At 43.2% G+C, this 21,648-nt stretch overlaps 1 protein-coding gene across 1 annotated transcript in view; it reads right to left on the reverse strand.

Moving 5' to 3' along the window:
* Nucleotides 1-2,132: 2,132 nt before the first annotated feature.
* The window catches only part of wdr91 (WD repeat domain 91), a 92,635-nt gene continuing 73,119 nt past the window's right edge, over nt 2,133-21,648 (reverse strand). Inside the window, exons 12-15 of the mRNA XM_043716259.1 lie at nt 18,159-18,267; nt 16,229-16,341; nt 14,883-15,080; nt 2,133-3,182 (exon numbers count right to left, since the gene is read on the reverse strand). Coding sequence (XP_043572194.1) covers nt 3,018-3,182; nt 14,883-15,080; nt 16,229-16,341; nt 18,159-18,267 — 585 coding nt within the window. The 3' untranslated portion in view covers nt 2,133-3,017. The remainder of the gene's footprint in view (nt 3,183-14,882; nt 15,081-16,228; nt 16,342-18,158; nt 18,268-21,648) is intronic.

Below are 21,648 nucleotides of genomic sequence, written 5' to 3' on the forward strand. Positions count from 1 at the left end.
AATGAGAAAAGTAGCACCAATGATGTCATATATAGATTAGATTCCCTATAGTATGGAAACAGGTCCTTCAGCCCAACAGGTCCACACTGACCTTCCGAAGAGTAACCCACCCAGACCCATTCCCCTATCCTATATTTACACCTAACACTAAGGACAATTTAACCTGCACATCTTTGGATTGTGGGAGGAAACCGGAGCAGCCGAAGGAAACCCAAGACGACATAGGGAGAATCTGTAAACTCCATACAGATAATCGCCCGAGGCAGGATTCAAACCTGGGTACCTGGTGCTGTGAGACAGCAGTGCTAACCACTGAGTGACCCTGCCACCTGGGATGTACCAGAGAAAAAGTTGTGGAGAGGCACTTGAATAAGATCAAAACAAGGAATGTTCCATGTACCTCACAAACAAACAGAGGTTCAACTTATTCATGAGGGATTGTTTCCGAGGGGATGCTTGACACACGTCAAAAAATGGACAAACAGGATATTAGGAAAAAGTGAGGACTGCAGATGCTGGAGACCAGAGTTGAAAAATGTGGTGCTGGAAAAACACAGCAGGCCAGGCAGCATCTGAGGAGCAGGAGAATCGATGTTTTGGGAAAACAAGATATTAGCAAAGTTAAACAAAATAAAGTACAAAGTACTAAAACAATTATAATACTTCCAATACTATATAGGTAACATCTACTGTGGTTGAGTATAGGACTCAAGGTGAATAAAAGAGTTTGCATTCATGTCTTGATTATCATTTGTATTTCATCTTCGAGTAGTAATAAGATCTTAAGTTCAAAGTCTGTGAGAAGATTTGTAGCTCGGGTGCTCTTTGTTGTGGTTCTGTTCGCCGAGCTGGGAATTTGTGTTGCCGACGTTTTGTCCCCTGTCTAGGTGACATCCTCGGTGCTTGGGAGCCCCCTGTGAAGCGCTTCTGTGATCTTTCCTCCGGCATTTGTAGTGGTTTGAATCTGCCGCTTCCGGTTGTCAAGTCCTAAACTATGAAAGCACACACAAAACACACCCAACACACAAAAGAAGTTGCATCAAGACACTGTTCAAAAGGGCCACAACACACTGCAGTACACCAGAACTGCAAAAAGAGGAAGAACACCTATACAATGTATAAGGACTGCACAAAACACTACATAGGACAAACAGGAAGACAGCTAACGATCCGCATCCATGAACACCAACTAGTCATGAAACGACACGACCAGCTATCCTTAGTAGCCACACACGCAGATGAGAAGCAACATGAATTCGACTGGGACAACAGTACTATTATAGGACAAGCCAAACAGAACAGCCAGGGAATTCCTAGTGGCAAATCACTCATCCACAGATTCAATCAATAAGCACATCGACCTGGACCCAATATACTGACCACTGCAGCGGACAGCTGGAACTGACAACCGGAAGCGGCAGATACAAACCACTACAAATGCCGGAGGAAAGATCACAGAAGCGCTTCACAGGAGGCTCCCAAGCACCGAGGATGTCACCTAGAGAGAGGACAAAACGTCTGCAACACAAATTCCCAGCTCGGCGAACAGAACCACAATAAGATCTTAAGTACTAGTGAGAGAAAGACAATCACAAATAACTCAATATCTATGTGGTCATTTAAAAAGGGAAACTCATCTTCAAGGCAGCCCCCAGTCCCTGAACGCTCTCTGTATTACATTGACGCCAGTAGGCTGTGGCTAACTGAAAACATGGAAACTAACTCGCAGATTACAGTAACTCTGAAAACCTTGCGTCGAGCGTGATGGCCAGTAGACAAAAGACCTAGAACGGAGCGGTACGACCAGCAGACTGGAAAGCCGGTGTGGAGCGCAATAGGCAAGCACACTGACTTATAAATGTGGATCAGTAACTGTAAAGAACTAGGGTCGATTTATACGCGAGATATATGGAAAATACAAAGTGATTTGGCCAAAGTAAGGGTCAACCCATACATGAGTATATACAGTATATGAATACAGCACAGCAAAGATAGAAATTTGTTCAAGTTTTTGTTGGTAGAAATTGAAACTCTGCACCACTACATCCTCTTACATTTGAGTAAACAGTGTTTCTTCTATTTGTGCACATTTGATAAAACTACATTACCAGTTAAGAGTATTTACAAAGTCCTCCAAGCAGGTTGTTACACTTTAATTCTCAACTAAGACAAAGTGAGGCATATATCACAAAGTCATGCAAATAAAAATGTGAATACTTCTGGATCAGGTTTATTTTGTTCACGTTTCCTTCTTATGTATGATCCTGCAAGCCCATGAGGTTACCATGAAGCTATTGAGAGCATCTGCAGCATACCTAACCATGAAACCTTATAGTTTGCCCAGATCTTGTGCACAAACAAAAAATGCAAAAACAGTCCACTAGATGGTAATCGATATCACAGAAGTAAGATGTTAGACAACATTGAACCTTCTACCAAAGGCACTAAATTGAGGTGTTGTATCAAACAACTGTTCCATCTTAGATTAGCAAAGCTAACAAAGATCTTGCCCATGAATCTATGGTTGAATTGGGTCCTAAAATGGCCAGCACATGGTAGAACCACAAAACATTACATACAACTCATGTCACAATAGTGTGACAAGAGTTTAAAAGGCAGCACATTTGCTCATCCTGAGGACATGTTCCATTATTGTGACAGAAGAGGTGACAGCTACTATTAAAGGGGTGCCCAGGCCACAATATATTTAAATAATCAAGCTGAGACAGTACAGTAACTCTGGCCCTGTCATCCACAATATGCTGTTCTTGAAGTGAAATTTTAAAAATGAGACTATAACAGAAATGGCTTTCATATAAAAAGTAGTTAGCCAGACAATAGAGAGGTACGTAACTGGAGGGAATGCAGCAAAATATTGGAATCATTTGGTTAGTGAAACTTTCACATATTTACACAGATTGAATTGGAAGCACAGTATTGCAATGCCCTGCATCTTGCTAATGAGGCAATGTCAATCAGTCAGCCAAAGTGTAGCTTCAGTCTTAACGGTTTTCCATTCATGCTTTTTGGGCTAGTAGAGTTGTCAGCTTAACCCTCCCATCCATGGATGCTGTAAGGCATGTCCCACAATCCATTGCAGTGCACCAATCGACAGTGACCACTGGTGCTCGATGACCTCCAAGTGACAGGCAAGGCTCCAAAATTTGCTCTGAATTTGTCAGCTAGAAGACAAAACGCATACTGCAGTCAACAGAACAACTGAATCTAGAGTCTTGTTTATTCCTGTATCAACTTTTGCCTATCCCCATGAAGTGTTAGCCCCAGTACAGATTAACCAAAACAACAGGAATTTGTTTCTGCAAGCATATGTTGAAAGAAAATAGGATTTTCATCTCAAAAATTTAGCAAAAGATAGAATCTCACATACAAAAATCACATATAGTATTCATTTACAAATGGCCAAATCTAAAAGATCACTTGAAAACATAACCACACCGTTAGGACAGGACATAGAAATAGGAAAGGCCAAAGGAAAAAAAATCTGAAACATTTTTTCTTTTTTTATTTACAAAGGAATCATGTATTTGTAAATCTTTATCAAATGCGATGAGGCTATTTCAAATATGCCATTTTCCCTTCGTTTACCTTCTATAACAATCAAGTATGTACACCAATGCATTACTATCAAATTACCAAAGTGAACTCAGCATTACTGCAATCAGTGCAGCTAGAGACTGAAGGTGAAGCTTCATAAAAATCATATTTTATTTCAGCACCATTTTCTCAAGGGTAATTAAGGTTGGGCAAGAAAATCTGGTCTTGTCAGTAATGTCCATGTCCCATGAATAAATATGTGAAAACTTTTGAAAATTAACAACTCTGGAAAAACCAGAACAGCAATAAAGTAGCAGAGGAATATTTTGTATATTAAAGTATTATAGATCAAGAAAATAGGACATAATAAACATGAAAAAAATTCAGTACTCTGCAAATCATGTTATTTAACATACTCAGGTAGGATTCAGCTAAACTCTTAATTTTCCATGGTAACAGAAGACTCAGTTAAGCCCTATTCCCCCTTAATTCCACATACCTATTAAAACCAGTTTCTTTCTCTCGGCCACACACATACCCACCTTCTCAACCCATTTCTGCAACATCCACTCACTTATACTGTTCATCTGTACTCATCCTCGCATTGACTCGCTCATGCCTCCCCTTCCACTCAGCTACTTCTAACTCACCCATTCCTCCTCTCCGCACTTCCCACCATCTGGATTTGTCCAATGTGCCCAAATATGGAGATGTTGGAGTAGAAAAGTAGCAAGAATTATGAAAAATGTGAAATGGTTTATACGAATAGGAAGAGGAGGAATAGACTATTGAGTCTGCTCTGCCATTCATTGATTATGGCTGATCATCCAACTCAGTAGCCTGTTCCCGCTTTCTCCCCATACAGCAAAACCTAACTCATTCTTGAAATCATACAATGGTCTGGCATTCAGTAGTAATGAATTCCACAGGCTCACCACACTCTGGGTGAAGAATCAGGAATATCATTTCTGCATCTAACCTGTCTCGACCAGTTAGAATCGATAGATCACCCTGGCGTCACAAGGGAATTAGTGAAAAAGTGAATTATAAATTAGACTTAAACCTTTCAAGTTTGTAAAACATTGACTGATGAAAGAGAAGTAACTATCAGGAACCAAATACCAAGATAAATGTAAAGGTATTCAAACCCTTGTAATCCAGACTTGCCTTTTTCAAAAGGTCTGTTAGCTACAGATCAATTACATCAATTAGCAAAAGCTAGGCACATTATTACTGCTGCATGTAACTACACTTGCCAAATATTTTTGGATGTGATAGAAATTGATGAATGGCTGAAATGGCTTACTCCTGGGCTTATTTGTACTGTGGACAGTCAATGAGACAAACTGCTTAGTGAATCTCATACAGGGGTTCTGTGTTATACATCATCACGATATATATAGTTTTGTACTCCTATTGCTGGCTTTTTGAGGAAACAAATGTAAATACCCCATTCTCAGGTTGTTGTGCCATGCACAGTATGGCCATGGACACAACACTATCACCATTTGCGGTGTGGGCACAGTGTCACAGAACATAGAACATTACAGCACAGTACAGGCCCATCGGCTCCCGATGTTCCACCATCCTGTTGAACCAATCTGAAGCCCATCTATCCTACACTATTCCATTTTCATCCATATGTTAATCCAATGACCATTTAAATGCACTTAAACTTGGCGAGTCTACTACAGTTGCAGGCAGTGCATTTCACGTCCCTACTACTCTGAGTAAAGAAACTACCTCTGATATCTATCACCCCTCAATTTAAAGCTGTGTCCCCTCATGCTGGCCATCACTATCCGAGGAAAAAGGCTCTCACTGTCCACCCTATCTAACCCTCTGATTATCATATATGTCTCAATTAAGTCAATGGAATCAATTTATGTAAAGGGGCAGTACAGAGAGATCTGGGTGTTCTTGTACACCAGTCAATGAAGGTAAGCATGCAGGTACAGCAGATAGTGAAGAAGGCTAATAGCATGCTGGCCTTCATAACAAGAGGGATTGAGTATATAAGCAAAGAGGTGCTTCTGCAGCTGTACAGGGCCCTGGTGAGACCGCACCTGGAGTACTGTGTGCAGTTCTGGTCTCCAAATTTGAGGAAAGACATTCTGGCTATTGAGGGAGTGCAGCGTAGGTTCACGAGGTCAATTCCTGGAATGGCAGGATTACCTTACACTAAAAGACTGAAGCAACTGGGCTTGTATACCCTTGAGTTTAGAAGACTGAGAGGGGATCTAATTGAGACATATAAGATTACGAAAGGATTGGACACTCTGGCAGTAGGAAACATATTTCCACTGAACCAGAGGACACAGCTTAAAAATACGGGGTAGACCATTTAGGACAGAGATGAGGAGAAACTTCTTCACCCAGAGAGTGGTGGCTGTGTGGAATGCTCTGCGCCAGAGGGCAGTGGAGGCCCAGTCTCTGGATTCATTTAAGAAAGAGTTGGATAGAGCTCTCAAAGATAGTGGAATCAAGGGTTATGGAGATAAGGCAGGAAGAGGATACTGATTAGGAATGATCAGCCATGATCATATTGAATGGCAGTGCAGGCTCGAATGGCTGAATGGCCTACTCCTGCACCTATTGTCTATTGTCTAAGTCACCTCTCAACTTTCTGCTCTCTAATGAAAACAGCCTCAAGTCCCTCAGCCTTTCCTCATAAGACTCTCCCTCCATACCAGGCAACATCCTAGTAAATTTCCTCTGAACCGTTTCCAAGGGTTCCACATCCTTCCGATAATGCAGTGACCAGAACTGTACGCAATACTCCAAGTGCGGCCGCACCAGAGTTTTGTATAGCTGCAACATGACCTTGTGGCTCCGAAACTCAACCTCTCTACCAATAAAAACTAACACACCGTATGCCTTCTGAACAATCCTATCAACTTGGTTGGCAACTTTCAAGGAACTATGTTCATGGACACCAAGATCTCTTTGCTCATCTACACTATCAGGAATCTCACTAATAGCACGGTACTCTTACCGACTACATACTGACACAGTATGTAGGCAGGCCAACAAGGGGCGGTGCTATATTGGATTTGGAACTGGAGAATGAACCTGGCCAGATTTGGAGGTAGGGGAGCACTTTGGCAATAGTGACCATAACTCGGTTATGTTTACAATAGCAATGGGCAGGGAAAGGTATATACTGCAGGGAAAGCAATTATGATGCGATTAGGCAAGATTTAGGATGCATAGGATGGGGAAGGAAACTGCAGGGGATGGACACAATTGAAATGTGGAGCTTATTCAAGGAACAGCTACTACGGGTCCTTGAGAAGTATATACCAATCAGGCAGGGAGGTAGTTGTCGAGAGAGGGAGCCATGGTTTACTAAAGAAGTTGAAGCTCTAGGAAGAGGAAGGCTTATGTGAGGATGAGGCGTGAAGGCTCAGTTAGGGGTCTTCAGAGCTATAAGTTAGCCAGAAAAGATCGAAAGAGAGGGCTAAGAAGAGCCAGGAGGGGATATGAGAAGTTGGCAGATAGGATCAAGGACAACCTTAAGACTTTCTATAGGTACATCAGGAATAAAAGAATGACTAGAGTAAGATTAGGGCTGATCAAAGATAGTAGTGAAAAGTTGTGTGGGGAAGCTGAGGACATAGGGAAAGCACTTAAATGGATACTTTTCATCAGCATTCACATTGTAAAAGGGCAGTGTTACTGAGAATATGGAGATACAGACTATAAGATTAGATGGGATTGAGGTTGACAAAGAGGAGGTTTTAGCAATTTTGGAAGATCTGAAGAGATAAGACTCCGGGACCAGATGGGATTTATCCTCGGATTCTCTGGGAAGCTAGGGAGGAGATTGCAGAGTCTTTGGCTTTGATCTTTATGATTAGATTACATTACAGTGTGGAAACAGGCCCTTCAGCCCAAAAGTCCACACTGACCCGCTGAAGCGCAACCCACCCATACCCCTATATTTACCCCTTACCTAACACTACGGGCAATCTAGCATGGCCAATTCACCTGACCTGCACACCTTTACTGTGGGAGGAAACTGGAGCACCTGGAGGAAACCCACACAGACACGGGGAGAATGTGCAAACTCCACACAGACAGTTGCCTGAGGCGGGAATTGAACCCGGGACTCTGGCGCTGTGAGGCAGCAATGCTAACCACTAACCAATTTATGTCATCATTGTCGACAGGAATAATGCCAGAAGACTGGAGGATCGCAAACGTTGTTTGTTTAAGAAGAGTCGGGACAAGCCTGGTAATTATAGGCCAGTGAACCTTACTTCGGTTGTGGGTAAGATGTTGGCAAAGGTTGTAAGAGATAGGATTTATAATCATCTGGAAAGACATAATTTGATTGGGGAATAGTTAACACTTCTGTAAAGGGGAGGTCATGCCTCACTAACCTTATTGAGTTCTTTGAGAAGGTGACCAAACAGGTGAATGAAGGTAAGGCGGTTGAAGGAAGGCATTTGATAAGGTTCCCCATGCACAAAATAAGGAGTTTCGGGATTGAAGGTGATTTAACATTTGGATCAGAAATTGGCTAGATGAAAGAAGACAGAGGGTGGTGGTTGATGGGAAATATTCATCCTGGAGCTCAATTGCCAGTGGTGTGCCACAAGGATCCAATTTGGGGCCACTGCTGTTTGTCAGTTTTATAAATGATCTGGAATCTGATGTAGAAAATTTGCGGATCACACTAGGGTAGGCAGAGTCATGGATCACACTAAAGGATGTTGTGGGTTAGAGAGAGGCATAGATAAAATGGAGAGCTGGGTTGAGAAGTGGCAAATGGAGTTTAATACGAAAAAATGTGAGGTCATTCACTTCAGAAGTAGTAACAGGAATGCAGAGTACTGGGCTAACAGTAAAATTCTTGGCAGTGTAGATGAACAGAGATCTCGGTGTCCAGGTGCATAAATCCCTGAAAGTTGCCACCCAGGAGTTGTTAAGAAGGCATATGGTGGGTTGGCATTTATTAGTAGAGTGATTGAGTTTCGGAGCCATGAGGTCATGCTTCAGCTGTACAAGACACTGGTAAGACCGTATCTGGAGTATTGCAATGCAATTCTGGTCACCGCATTATAGGCAGAATGTGGAAGCTTTGCAAAGGGTTCAGAGGAGATTTACTAGAATGTTGCCTGGTATGGAAGGAAGGTCTCACGAGGAAAGGCTGAGGGAACCGAGAATAAGGAGAGAAGAAGATTGAGAGATGACTTAATTGAGACGTATAAGATAATCAGAGGGTTAGATAGGGTGGGCAGGGAGAGCCTTTTTCCTCAGATAAAGGCAGCTAACACGAGGGGACATAGCTTTAAATTGAGGGGTGATAGACTTAGGACAGATATTAGTAGTAGTTTCTTTACTCAGAGAGTAGTAGGGAGGTGGAACGGCCTGTCTGTAACTTGCCGACGTGAAGGGCAATTAAAGGGACATTGGACATACATATGGATAATGCAACAGTATAGGTTAGATGGGCATCAGATTAATTTTGCAGGTTGGTGCAACATTAAGGGCCGAAAGGCCTGTACTTTATTCCTATTAGTCCTTCCAAAGTGAATTACATCACACTTTTCTGCATTAAACTCCATTTGCCACTTCTCAACCCAGCTCTGCAGCTTATCTATGTTCCTCTGTAACCTGCAACATCCTTCAGCACTATCCACAACTCCACCGACCTTAGTGTCATCTACAAATTTACTAATATATCCTTCTATGCCCTCATCTCGGTCATTTATAAAAATTACAAACAGCAGTGGCCCCAAAACAGATCCTTGAGGTTCACCGCTAGTAACTGAACTCCAGGTTGAAAATTTTCCACCAATCACCAGCTTCTATCTTCTTTCAGCTAGATAATTTCTGATCCAAACTGCTAAACCACCTACCCTGGGGAACCTTTTCAAATGCCTTACTGAAATCCATATACACCACATCAACCACTTTACTTTCATCCACCTATTTGGTCACCATCTCAAAGAACTTAAGGTTTGTGAGACACGACCCTTCACAAAACCGTGTTGACTGGCCCTAATCAACTTATTCCTCTCCAGATGATTATAAATCCTATCTGTTATAACCCTTTCCAACACTTTACCCACAACCAAAGTAAGGCTCATAGGTCTATAATTTCCAGGGTTGTCTCTACTCCCCTTCTTGAACAAGGGGACAACATTTGCTCTGTTCCTGTCTTCTGGCAATATTCCTGTAGGGAATGACGACATAAAGATCAAAACCAAAGGCTCGGCAATCTCCTCCTGGCTTCCCAGAGAATCCTAGGATAAATCCCATCTGGCCCAGGGGACTTACCTATTTTCCACCCTCCAGAATTGCTAACACCTCCTCCTTGTGAACCTCAATACTGCCTAGTCTAGTAGCCTGTATCTCAGAATTCTCCTCAACCACATTGTCTTTTCCCAGTGTGAATACTGAGGAAAAATATTCATTTAGCACGTCCACATCTCCTCAGACTCCATGCACAACTTCCCATTACTATGCTTGATTGGCCCTAATCTTACTCTTGTCATTCTTTTATTCCCGGTATTTCTTTTGAAAACCTTAAGGTTTTCTTTGATCCTTTCTGCCAATAACTTCTCATGTCCTCTCCTGAATCTTCTTAGCTCTCTCTTTAGGTCTTTTCTGGCTAACTTATAACTCTCAAGTGCCCTAACTGAGCCTTCACATCCCATCGTAACATAAGCTTTCTTCTTGACAAGAGATTCAACTTCTTTAGTAAACCATGGCTCCCTCGCTTGACAACATCCTCCTGGCCTGACCGGTACACACTTATCAAGGACACGCAGTAGCTGCTCATTTAAGAGGCTCCACATTTCAATTGTGCCCATTCCGTGCAGTTTCCTTCCCCATCCTGTGCATCCTAAATCTTGCCAAATTGTATCATAATTACCTTTCCCCCAGTAATAACTCTTTCCCTGTGTTAAATACCTATCCTTTTCCATTGTTAAAGTAAACATGACCGAATTGTGGTCACTATCACCAAAGTGCTCACCTACCTCCAAATCTAACACCCGGCCAGGTTCATTACCCAGTACCAAATCCAATACAGCTTTGCCCCTTTGTTGGCTTGTCTACATACTATGTCAGGAAACCATCCTGCACACATTGGTCAAAACCTGACCCATCTAACATACTTGAACTTTAGTATTTCCAATCAATATTTGGAAAGTTAAAGACCCCATAACAAGTACTCTGTTACTGTTACTCATGACTACCCTGCTACTATCAGTGGACACCACCACTCTGTAACCATATGCCATGTGGCACACAATATGATGGTCATGTGCAGTGCCGCATAGTTGATTTGGCTGATCACATGGTCACCAATATGTTGCATAGCACTGTGCACTTGCACGCCATCACACTGTCACCATATGCCATGTGGCAGAGAGTCATGATGCAGTTCTAAATCCAAAGAATGTAAGACCGTAGGACATAGGAGTGGAAGGAAGGCCATTTGGCTCATCGAGTCTACTCCGCCATTTAATCATGGCTGATGGGCATTTCAACTCCACTTACCTGCACTCTCCAGGTAGCCCTTAATTCCTTGCAAGATCAAGAATTTATCAATCTCCGCCTTGAAAACATTTAATGTTCTAGCCTCCACTGCGCTCCTTGGCAATGAATTCCACAGGCCCACCACTCTCTGGCTGAAGAACTGTCCTCATTTCCGTTCTAAATTGATCCCCTCTAATTGTGAGGCTGTGCCCATGAGTCCCAGTCTCCCCTCCTCAAGGAGAATACTTCCCAGCGCTTACTTTTTCTATCCATCTTATAAGTTTCGATTAGATCTCCTCATAACCACCAAAATCTAATGAATACAATCCCAGGATCCTCAGCCTACCGTAACAGGGATCATCATTGTGAATCTCTGCTGGACACGCATCGTTCCGGAGGTCTGAGGCCCAAAATTGGACACAGTATTCTAAAGGGGCCTAACTAGAGCTTTTTAAAATCTCAGAAGCACATCACTGCTTATATATTCCAACATTCTTGACAGAAATTACAACAAAACATTTGCTTTCTTAATCTCAGACTCAATCTGCAATTTAACCTTTAGAGAATCCTGGACTAGCATTCCCAGATCCCTTTGTACTTTGGTTTTATGAATTTTCTCATAGTCCATGCCTGTATTCTTTTTCCCAAAGTATAAGATCTCGCATTTGTTGATTTAATCAGCCATTTCTTGGACCATTCTCCTAAACCGTCTAAATCTTTCTGCAGCCTTCTCACCACCTCAGTACTACCTGCCTATCTGCCTAATTTTGTATCCTTGCCGAACTTTGCCAGAATGCCTCCAGGCCCTTCATCCAGCTCACGGGGCGGCATGGTGGCTCAGTGGTTAGCGCTGCTTGCCTCACAGCACCAGGGTCCCAGGTTCGATTCCAGCCTCGGGTGACTGTCTGTGTGGAGTTTGCACATTCTCCCTGTGTCTGTGTGGTTTCCCCTGGGTGCTCCAGTTTCCTCCCACAGTCCAAAGATGTGCAGGTTAGGTGGATTGGCCATGCTAAATTGCCCATAGTGTTCAGTGCATTAGTCAGAGGGAAATGGGTCTGGGTGGGTTACTCTTCGGAGGGTCAGTGTGAACTTGTTGGGCCGAAGGGCCTGTTTCCACACTGTAGGGAATCTAATCTAATCGCATTAAGTGAACAGCTGTGGCCCCAACACTAAATCCTACGGGACACTACTTGTCACTGGCTGCCATTCCGACAAAGAACTTTTTATCCCAACTCTCTGCCTTCTGTCAGACAGCCATTCCATATCAGTAGCTCACCTCGAACACCATGAGCCCTCACTTTACTCAGCAGCCTCCTGTGGGGCACCTTATCAGAAGCCTTTTGGAAGTCTAGATAGATAACATCCACTGGGTTTCCCTGGTCTAACCTACTTGTTACCTCTTCAAAGAATTCGAACAAGTTTGTCAGGCATGAACTCCCCTTACTAAATCCATGCTGACTTTTTCTAATCCGATCCTGCACTTCCAAGAATTTAGAAATCTCATCCTTAACGATGGATTCAAGAATTTTACCAACAACCGAGGTTTGGCTAATCTGCCTATAATTTTCCATCTTTTTTCTTGATCCTTTCTTGAACAAGGGGGTTACAACAGTGATTTTCCAATCATCTGGGACTTTCCCTAACTCCAGTGACTTTTCAAAGATCACAACCAATGCCTCCGCTATTTCCTCAGCCACCTCCCTCAGAACTCTAGGATGTAGCCCATTGGGGCTAGGAGATCTATCAATTTTTAGACCTTTTAGCTTTTCTATAGCACTTCCTCTTTTGTAATGGCTGTCATACTCAATTCTCCCCCTGACTTTCCTTAATTGTTGGGATGTTACTCATGTCTTCCACTGTGAAGACTGATGCAAAGTACTTATTAAGTTCTTCAGCTATTTCCTGATCTCCCATCACTAGGCTTCCAGCAGCAATTTGGAATGCCCCACTGTCTATGTTTGCCTCTTGTTTGTTTCTTATGTATTGAAAGAAACTTTTACTATCATCTCTAACATTACTGGCTAGCCTATCTTCATATTTGATCCTCTCCTTCCTTATTTCTCCCTTTGTCATCCTCTGTTTGTTTTTGTAGCCTTCCCAATCTTCTGATTTCCCAGTGCTCGTGGCTACTTTATAGGCTCTGTCTTTTTCTTTGATACATCTCCAAACTTACTTTGTCAGCCATGGCTGTCTAATCCTCCCCCCGGATAATCTTTCTTTTCTTTGGGATGAACCTCTGTACTGTATCCTCAACTACACCCAGAAACTCCTGCCATTGTTGCTCTATTGTCTTCCCCGCTAGGCTCTGCTTCAGGTCAATTTTTGTCAGTTCCTCTCTCATGCCCCCGTAATTACCTTTATTTAACTGTAACACCATTACATCCAATTTTGCCTTCTCTCTTTCAAACTGCAGACTGAACTCTACCACATTATGATTGCTGCCTCCTAAGTGCTCCCTTACTTCAAGATCTTTTATAATGTGGTATTTTAAAACACAAGGCTCAGATGGTGGAACCTGCAAATGAGCTGTACATACGTGAGGTGTGTTCTGGGGCAAGGAACAGCCTGATTAAGCAATAAATTTTACTCCCCAATGAAATATTTATACATGTATTACAGCATGCGCAAACTTTAACCTAATGGCACCCAAGAATCTTATAATTTTAGAGCATGTGTATAAAATAATGCTTTCACTGCTCTTTGCTGAGCATTTACTACCTGTTCACCTGCTCTCTACATCCATAGTTTCAGGTGGTGCATTGTATCCACTTGGGCTTAACATGTTCATTTGCTGTCATCCTTTCCCTTCCATACCCTGACCAAACCTGCTCCACTGCTCAATCATGGGAATGGCATCGCCATAATCTATCTACACAGTCCAATTGGTCAGAATTCAATTCCATCTTTGAGGTAGTATAACTCAGCCCAGTAAGAGTTACAGCAACTGCATCATACAATTGGAGTAGAGAAATATGAGTAAGTCACTCAGCCCCTTGAGCCTGTTCTCTATTCAATTAGATGAGAATTAAGATATAAATCAGCTCTGATAGATCAGTCATGCTCAATTTGCCATTGTTTCCTAGTTCATAATGTCCTCACCTGACAAATATGCACCAATATCAATTGCACATCTCTGAAATAACGGTCAGCGTGCAGTGTCATTGGAGGAAACGAGTGAGCTCTTGTTCTGGGTTCTCCAGCAGAGAAAATAATTCCTAATCAACTTATTTTGTCTTTCTAAATACCCAGACCACCCCAACTGAAGGGAAAGTACTTTGCAAAATCTGTCCTCATAATGTAAGCTTTTTAGCCCTGGTATTATTGCACTGAATCGGTGCTGCACCAAGACCAATACATCCTTCCTGATATGTCGCACCCAGAACTGCATACAGTATTCCAGGTAGACTTTATTCAGCATTCTGTATGGTTCACTGAACAAGAGTAATTTCACCACAAGAGTGAATCATAATACTAAGGTAATTGTAAAGTAACATCGAGATTAGATGCCACTGATGGCAGGACATGAATTCTAGGGTTGCAGTTAGGATCAGTGCTTATGGTATGGGAGGGCAAAGAAACATACAACCAGAAATCCAAGTCCTGATAGTTACATTATTACTTTTGTTGAAAGCACACATTTTAATTGAGGCAACAATGCTCAGCTATAATGTTTCATATTGGGCAGTCTGTCATGTGCACTGTTATTTGTAAACCTGAACAAATGGCTACTGGATGAAGTAGTAAGGAAGTCATATCACAGTATCAACTGATTCTTCAGAAGAATCTGAAAGTAAACTAAATTTCCATTACATATACAGATGTTTGAGCCTTACCTTGTGAATAATTCCACCGGAGGAGGAACAAGTGAGTACATAGTGCCCTTCTGAATCAAATGCAAATAGTCTTCCACGGGGCACCTGAACTTGCTTGTACCCACTGTACCCAGACAGGACAAACGGGCCGATAGCATCTGACTGCATCTCGCATTCAGAAACCTTGACTCCGCTCTTATGGATGTTCCATTGAATAAACTGGATCAATAAGAGAATCAAAAATGAAAGGCCAAACTCATCAGATTAATTAAAACTTATATATCTCTTAATTGGATACACAAATCAACTTGCTGCAACAAACTTTAAACTTAATCAATGAAACAATCCTCCAAATGTTCAAGCACACCCACTCACCAACAGACACAAGAGTCAAAGATGTCAAGCACAAAATAGACCCTTTGGTCCAAATTGTCCATGCTGACCAGCTATCCTAGATAAATCTAGTCCCATCTGCCAGCATTTGGCCCCTATCCCTCGAAACCCTTCATATTCATGTTGTAGTTGCACCATTCGTAACCACTTCCTTTGGCAACTCATTCCACACACACACCACCCTCTGCGTGAAAACATTGACCCTTCAGTCCCTTTTAAATCTTTCCCCTCTCACCTTAAACCTATGTGCTCTAGGTTTGGTCTCTCCCACTCCAGAGAAGACTACCTTGTCTATTTACCCTACCCATGCCCCTCATGATTTTATAAACCTCTATAAGGTCACCCCTCAGCATCCGACACTCCAGAGAAAATAGCCCCAGCCTATTCAGCCTCTCCCTATAAGTGAAACCCTCCAACCCTGGTAACATCCTTGGACATCTTTTCTGAACCCTTTCAAGCTTCACAACACTTTTTGTATATCAGAGAGACCAGAACTGCACAGTATTCCAAAAATGGCCTAGCCAATATCCTAACCAAGTGGCCACAACATGACCTCCCAACTCCTATACTCAATGCACTGACCAATAAAGACAAGCATACCAAGTGCCTTCTTCACTGTCCTATCTACCTGCAACTCTACTTTCAAGGAACTATGACCTACATTCCAGGGTCTCGCTGTTCAACAACACTTACCAGGAGCCTACATTCCAAGTCCTGCCCTGACTTGGCACCTCATCTACCACAGACTCTCAACCATATCCTTCCAAATAAGTCTAACTGGAAGCTTCTTGCATGCACCCCACTGTGAAAAACTGAATGTGGAGAGTATTTCTGATTAAACGGAAGGTAAGACTCTGGAGGAAGCAGGATTATCCTACAGTGAAGTACAGGTAGAGTTCCAAGTGTTACCGCCCCTCTGACTGAATTGTTCACTCACACCATTCAAGTTCCCTGTCTGATAGCTATGCAATTACCTTTCCATCTTCACCGATGCTGTAAACTGAGTTTTCATCATAGCTGAATTCAACTGAATAAACTTCCCCAGAATGTGCATTCCAGCTTATGGCGCAGTCATACCGCTGCATGTCTGAAACACATTAAATAAAGCACACTGATTCGGCAGACCTTCAGAATGGAAGGAATACAGCGAGAAGTTAGTCTCTGGTTTTTGAGAATGGAGAGTTAGTGGTTGGGTGACTCACTACAAATCTCTCTCAAAAGATTGCTTTAATTAGAAAGACACGCAACACTGGGATTGACAGGTGTACAAACCAGAAGAAAGTGAGCATTGCAGATGCTGGAGATCAGAGTCAAGAGATGTGGCGCTGGAAAAGCACAGCAGGTCAGGCAGCATACGAGGAGCAGGAAAATAGACGTTTCGGGCAAAGGCACTTTATCAGGAATGTTTGGGGGGGGGGGAGGAAAGGGGTGAGAGATAAATGGGGGGAGTGGAGCAGCTGGCAAGGTGATAGGTAGATGCAGGTGGGGGGTGACAGTGATAGGTTGGAGGGGAGGGTGGAGTGAATAGGTGGGAAGGAAGATGGACACGTGGCACTGCCCTCTTGAACTGTGCTAAGTTGGAGGGTTGGGTCTGGGCATGAGTTGGGGGGAGAGGAGATTTAGGAAACTAGTAAAGTTGATGTTGATGCCGTGTGGTTGAAGGGTCCCAAGGCAGAAGATGAGGCATTCTTCCTCCAGTCGTTAGGTGGCTTGGATTTGGTAGAGGAGGCAGCCTAGGACTTGCATGTCCTTGATGGAGTGGGAGGGAGAGTTGAAGTGGTTGGCCACGGTGGTGGGGTTGTTTGGTGCGTGTGTCCCAGGCTTGTTCCCTGAAACTTTCCATGAGTTGGCGCCCTGTCTCCCTGAGACCACAGAGAGCAAAGGACACAGTAGATGAGGTGTTTGGACGTGCGAGAAATTCTCTGCCAGATGTGAAAAAATCCTTTGGGCCTTGGTGGGGTGGGAGTGTGGGCACAGGTTTCACATCTCTTGCAGTGACAAGGTGCCAGGAGTGGAGGAATGGGTTGGTGAAGGGCATGGACCTAACAAGGGAGTCATGAAGGGAATGGTTTCTGCAGAACGCAGATAGAGCTGGGGAGGGAAGCAGATCTCTGGTGGTGAGGTCTGATTGGAGGTGACGGAAATGGTGGTGGATAATGCGTTGTATCTGAGATTAGTGGGTTGGAAGGTGAGGACTTGGTTGGGGGAGTGGGGGAGGGGTTCTAGCATTGTTGTGTATTGCAGTCCTTGAAATAGGATGCCATCTGGGATGTCCTGGAGGGGAATTGCTCCACCTGAGAGCAGATATGCCAGAAGCTATTTTAAGAAAACGCCAAACCACTCAAACTCACATCATTTCCACCCCATTGGCCAATCGAGTCACAGTGTTGGAATTGTACCTACCTCCACCATCTCCACTAGCAGCTCATTCTAAGGTTGAGTGCTTTTGTGAGGAAGAGCCACACCAAATTCTGCAGTAGTATTTTCTAATCAACCTGCTCAGGGATGTTATTATACACCCCTGCGACAGGTGGTACTTGAATGTGATCCTCCTGGCTCAGAGATGGACACTATCAGCTCACCATGAGAACCCCATAATTCTCCTGAGTGCTAAATTCACCAACTACAGTCAGCTGAAATGTTCCAGCCAGTCTCACTGCTTTGGATTATGTAATAGCTTAAAGAGGACGACAGGTTTAATGCAGAGAAGCACTATGAAGTGGCCCTTTCTGGAGGGTGGCTAGGTAGCTATTCAGCAAGGTACAATGGCCAACACTTGTCTGAATAAATGGACACCAGCAGGAGGTTACACTCCCTTCAATGTTAAGTTCAGTTCAAGCAGGCCTGTATATTAAAACTTAAGGCAACCTTTTGACTACTAATACAAAGAAAGGTTTATCTTACCAAAGAGTCGGATGATGCCATCAGCAGCTCCAGTCACCAGCAGATTTCCATTATGGTTGAAAGCTGTACAGTTAATGGCAATGGGCTCAGGGTCCAGACAGAACTGATGCTACAGAAAAACAAGTCAGCTCACTGGAAACTTTAAGTACTCAGCAGCAATAAACCACAAACACTGCAACTTCCACCCACTTCAGTTTGCAATCAACAGCAAGAACGCTTTGCCTCCCCAGCACAGAATCTCAGAACTACTATGCACATACTGAAGCCATTCAGCAAATTTTCTCCCCACCAACAATGAATGAGAAAATCACATAGTGCCACTCTGCTGCATGAATATTGCTATTCAAAAAGAAACATTCAATTCCCTTTTGAAAGCCTCTATTGAATTTGCCGAGTCCACATTCTCAGGAGCACATTCCAGACCTTAAGCACTTATTGCACAAAACAGATTTTCTCAGACTATGTTTGCTTCTTTTGCTTATTTTGAATCTGAACTCAATCACTCTCAATCCTTTCACAAGTGGGAACAGTTTCTTCAAATCCACTCTGTCCATAATCACCATTTAGAATGTCTCCATCAGATTCCTTGTCCTCTCAGCTTTCTTTTCTCAAGGAGAATTGCCCCAACTTTTCTAATCTGCCTACGTCACTGAAAATCCCCATCTCTGGAATCATTCTCCTAAATCTTTATTGCATTTTCTGCAAAACCCTAACATTCTACTTGAAGAGCATGCATAGAAACAGATGCATTCTTTCAGCTGAGGCCAAACTATTGGCTCATGCAAGCCCATCATAACCTCTTGCTCTTCTTTTCTTAGCCCTTATTAATAACACTTTGATACAGTATGCACTGTCAACTACTATTTCAATTGGCCCTGCTACCTTCAATGACTTATGCATCAGCACATCAAAGACCCCTTGCTCCCACACCGCACCACCACTGTACCCCAACCCAGAGTTGTATACTTCACTTTATTTCTTCTCTCCACATTCTTTTGACCGTGATTGAACACTTAACATTTCTTTTCCTCCCCAATGAATTTCATTGTCACCTCTCCAACAATTTCATCAACATGCCTATGTACTTGTGGACACTAACTATCTACATTTGCCATACATTTGCTCTCTCTGTCAGGATGTACAGAATGTCTCACTCTGTCAGGATGTACAGATTCTCTCGCTCTCTCTCTCTCTCTCTCTCTCTCTCTCTCACTGTCAGGATATACAGATCCCTCTCTCCCTCACACTGTCAGGATATACAGATTCCACTCTCTCTCACTGTCAGTAAACAGAGATCTCTCTCTCCCTCTCTCACACACAGACTCAGGATATAGAGATCTGTCTCTCTCACACACAGTCAGGATATGGAGATCTGTCTCTCACTGTCAGGATATACAGATTCTCTCTCTCTGTCAGGATACATAGATATCTCTCTCTCTCTCTCTGTCAGGATGTACAGATTCTCTCTCTCTGTCAGGATATACAGATCTCTCTCTCTGTCAGGATATACAGATTCTCTCTCTCTCTGTCAGGATATATAGATATCTCTCTCTCTCTCTCTGTCAGGATATACAGATTCTCTCCCTCTCTGTCAGGATATACAGATTCTCTCTCTCTGTGTCAGGATGTACAGATTTTCTCTCTCTCTCTCTCTGTCAGGATATACAGACCTCTCTCCCACACACTGCCAGGATATACAGATCTCTCTCGCACACAAACTGTCAGGATATGCAGATGTGTCTCTCTCTCACTGTCAAGATATAATCTCGCTCTCTCTCTCACTGTCAGGATATAAGATCTCGCTCTCTCACTCTCTGTCAGGATATGCAGATTTTCTCTCTCTCTCTCTCACTCACACACACACAGAGACAGGGTATACAGATCTTTCTCTATCACACTGTCAGAATATACAGATCACTCCCTCTCTGTCAGGATATACAGATCTCTCTCACACACAATGCCAGGATATACAGATCTCCCTCACACACTGTCAGGATATAAGATCTCCATCTCACACTGTCAGGATATACAGATCTCGCTCTCTCACTCTCTCTGTCAGGATATGCAGATTCTCTCTCTCTCTCACACACACACGCACAGAGTCAGAATATACAGATCTTTCTCTCTCTCACTGTCAGAATATACAGATCTCCCTCTCTCTCGCTCTCACCCATTGTCAGGACATACAGGTCTCTTTCTCTCACAGTGTCAGGATATGCAGATCGCTTTCTCTCTCTCTCTCTCTCACTGTCAGAATATACAGATCTCTCTCTCTCTGTCAGGATATACCGATCTCTCTCTTTCTCTCTCTCTCTGTCAGGATATACAGATCTTTCTCTCTCTCACTGTCAGGATATACACATCTCTCTCTCTCTCACTATAGGACATACAGATCTCTTGCTCTCTCTCACCGTTAGGACATACAGATCTCTCTCACTCACTGTCAGGATATGCAGATCTGTCTCTCTCTCTCACCATCAGGATATACAGATCTCTCTCTCTCTCTCACCCTGTCAGGACATACAGATTGCTCTCTTACTCTGTCAGGATATACCGATCTCTCTCTCACTCTCACTGCCAGGATATGCAGATCTGTCTGTCTCTCACTGTCAGAATATGCAGGTCTGTCTCTCTCTCACTATCAGGATATACAGATTCTCTCTCGCGTGCTCTCTCTGTGGGATATGCAGATTCTCTCTCTCTCTCAGTCAGGACATACCGATCTTTCTCTCTCACACTGTCAGAATATACAGATCTCCCTCTCTCTCCCTCTCACCCATTGTCAGGACATACAGGTCTCTTTCTCTCACAGTGTCAGTATATGCAGATCTCTTTCTCTCTCTCACTGTCAGAATATACAGATCTCTCTCTCTCACAGTCAGGATATACCGATCTCTCTCTCACTGTCGGAATATGCAGATCTGTCTCTCTCTCACTGTCAGGATATACACATCTCTCTCTCTCACTGTAGGACATACAGATCTCTCTCTCACTGTCAGGATATACCAATCTCTCTCTCTCTCTCTCTCACTGTAAGGATATGCAGATCTGTCTCTCTCTCACTGTCAGGACGTACAGATTCTCTCTGTAAGGATATACAGATTCTCTCTCTCTCTGTCAGGATATACAGATTCTCTCTTGCTCTCTCTCTGTCTGGATATGCAGATCTGTCTCTCTCTCACACTGTCAGGATATACACATCTCTCTCTCTCTCTCTCTCACTGTAGGATATACAGATCTCTCTCTCTCACTGTCAGGATATACAGATCACTCTCTCTTGGTCAGGACATACAGATCTCTCTCTCATTCACTGTCAGGATATGCAGATCTGTCTCTCTCTCACTGTCAGGATATATAGATCTCTCTCTCTCTTTCTGTCAGGATATACCGACCTCTCTCTCTCACTGTGTCAGGATATACAGATCACTCTCTCTTGGTCAGGACATACAGATCTCTCTCTCATTCACTGTCAGGATATGCAGATCTGTCT

The sequence above is a fragment of the Chiloscyllium plagiosum genome, chromosome 26 (assembly GCF_004010195.1).
Source record: "Chiloscyllium plagiosum isolate BGI_BamShark_2017 chromosome 26, ASM401019v2, whole genome shotgun sequence".
Lineage (NCBI taxonomy): Eukaryota > Metazoa > Chordata > Chondrichthyes > Orectolobiformes > Hemiscylliidae > Chiloscyllium > Chiloscyllium plagiosum.